We start from the raw sequence: 1,920 nt of genomic DNA, 5'->3' as shown, positions 1-1,920 counted from the left end.
AAAGTAATAAAAATAAATAAAATTAAATACATAATTCTTTTGAAAAAGAAATACAAATCACATGGAAATAATAATGATGAGTATATTTCAAGAATTCTTAAATGAGAAGACAGGCATACAGGTATATGGCACAGAGCAGGAGGAAGGCAATCACAGTGGGCATGACCTTTAAGTTGGCCTTGGTGCTGGCTTTCTGGACCCTTGAAATAAAGCAGCCTCACGACACTTAGAAATGTCTGGAAAACATTTGTAAGTTGGGTCTTACATTTGAAACAAGAGATTTGGTATGTGTGATTTCAATAACCTATATTTTCTTCTTTTTGTACTCAAAATTTTAGGCATACACTCTATAGAAAGGGTTTATACTTTATATAAAATTGTGAAGTTATAACTTTATAACCATACATTATAAAAAGCATCACATACATTTGCATAGATGTCAAATATGTAAAACATTTAACATTTTAAAATATCAAAGGTTTATGATTAGCACAACACTCAATATTTATATTTATATTTATTCTGTAATGTAGTCTATATTCATATACTCTGTATAAAGATGTTATTATGCATACCTGTGTATATTCTACTAGGTTTTAATGTTTAGATGGTTCTTATTCAAATACAGTTACACACCATGAAAGAACGTTGAAGGTGCACGAAAATATAATACAACAACTTATGGAGTGACTACTGACTATTTTTCTCTGTAATATGTAATATGATCCCGTAAGTTGTCTATGAACCTGAGGGGTCATTGTCTTTCCACCTGCATTTCAGCCACCACAGACACAAGACAGAGGCTTGTCTTAACTTATTGTTCCCCAGAATCAGGACATAGGAATGTCCTGAAGGAAAAACAATTGCAGTAGCCTGTAAAAACATGAAAATCATATTTTCATTCACCAAGTCAGAGATCAAAACTGCTATAAAATAAGACAAAAAGAAAATGGCATAGAGCAGGAGGAAGGTGATCACGGACTGCAGGACTGTAATGTGGGCCTTGGTGCTGGCATCTCTGGGTCCTTGGGCATCACGCTGCATTGTCCTAAGATGTTTGCAGAGAGAGAAGATGAGCAGGAAAAAGGTTGTCAGTGTCATAGCAAAAGGTATGAAAGTGAACATAGTGCTAGTGATTAAAGGACGCTTTAAAAATTGTACAGAGTTACTCATACAAGTCATGTTTCTTTTACAGCCGTCAATCCAGGCATCAATAAATGTGTTTACCAGGACAATATTACAAAACAAGGGGATCAAAGTCACCAGCATTAACACTGAGACCACCTTTTTAACTCTCCACTTTAGGTAGAGAAAAATAGAGTTAGAAAAGTTGGCAATCTTGAGGAAGTAAAAAGTGCTGAGACAGGTAGCAAGCCAGATGCTGAAGTGACTGGTCACTATCCAGCCAGCATAGAACATGTTTAGAATTTTGCCTCTGGTAAGTAAAAGTGGATTAGACATAAGCACACACCAATTTATAAACATTAGCCAGAGCAGAGCAATTCTGGAGATTGCCAAGAAAGTGAGAATTTGGTCAATTGAGGAGATCTTTCTTCCCTTGGCCCAATCAATGCTGTTCACCAGTGCTATAAACCCGTTTCCTAGATTTCCAATCATGAATTCCACTGTTAAAATGATTGTAAGTGTGCTCGCTGTGATACTGCCCATTGTCTGTAAGAGAATGCCTCAATGATTAATATTTCTGCTGAAGATTTCTTAATACAGTCACCTAAAATGTTCTGTATTTTTAAATCTTTAAAATTCAACAGTTTACTCCATTTATAAAATCTTGTGTACCCAATATCAAATTAGCAAGCATCAAGATTTCTTTATGCCTGAGTTCATCGTTTTCCTCATAAAAATCTTTGTATTTCCTCAGAAGATCCAGCTGAACTTCATCCAGATGCACCTTAAATGCAG

At 35.3% G+C, this 1,920-nt stretch overlaps 1 protein-coding gene across 1 annotated transcript; it reads right to left on the bottom strand.

Annotated features, from left to right (window-relative positions):
* Positions 1 to 738: 738 nt before the first annotated feature.
* LOC102475619 (taste receptor type 2 member 14-like) lies at positions 739 to 1,668 on the bottom strand. The gene has a single exon (XM_006164824.1). It carries the CDS (start codon positions 1,666 to 1,668, stop codon positions 739 to 741), a length of 930 nt encoding a protein of 309 aa, XP_006164886.1.
* Positions 1,669 to 1,920: the final 252 nt, after the last annotated feature.

The sequence above is a fragment of the Tupaia chinensis genome, unplaced genomic scaffold (genome assembly GCF_000334495.1).
Source record: "Tupaia chinensis unplaced genomic scaffold, TupChi_1.0 Scaffold143728_1, whole genome shotgun sequence".
Taxonomy (NCBI): domain Eukaryota; kingdom Metazoa; phylum Chordata; class Mammalia; order Scandentia; family Tupaiidae; genus Tupaia; species Tupaia belangeri.
This window is presented reverse-complemented; position numbering and strand designations above follow the sequence as displayed.

Bases quoted from the DNA above. Each gene is read 5' to 3' on its own strand.
- LOC102475619 (XM_006164824.1), bottom strand. From the start codon at position 1,668: ATGGGCAGTATCACAGCGAGCACACTTACAATCATTTTAACAGTGGAA.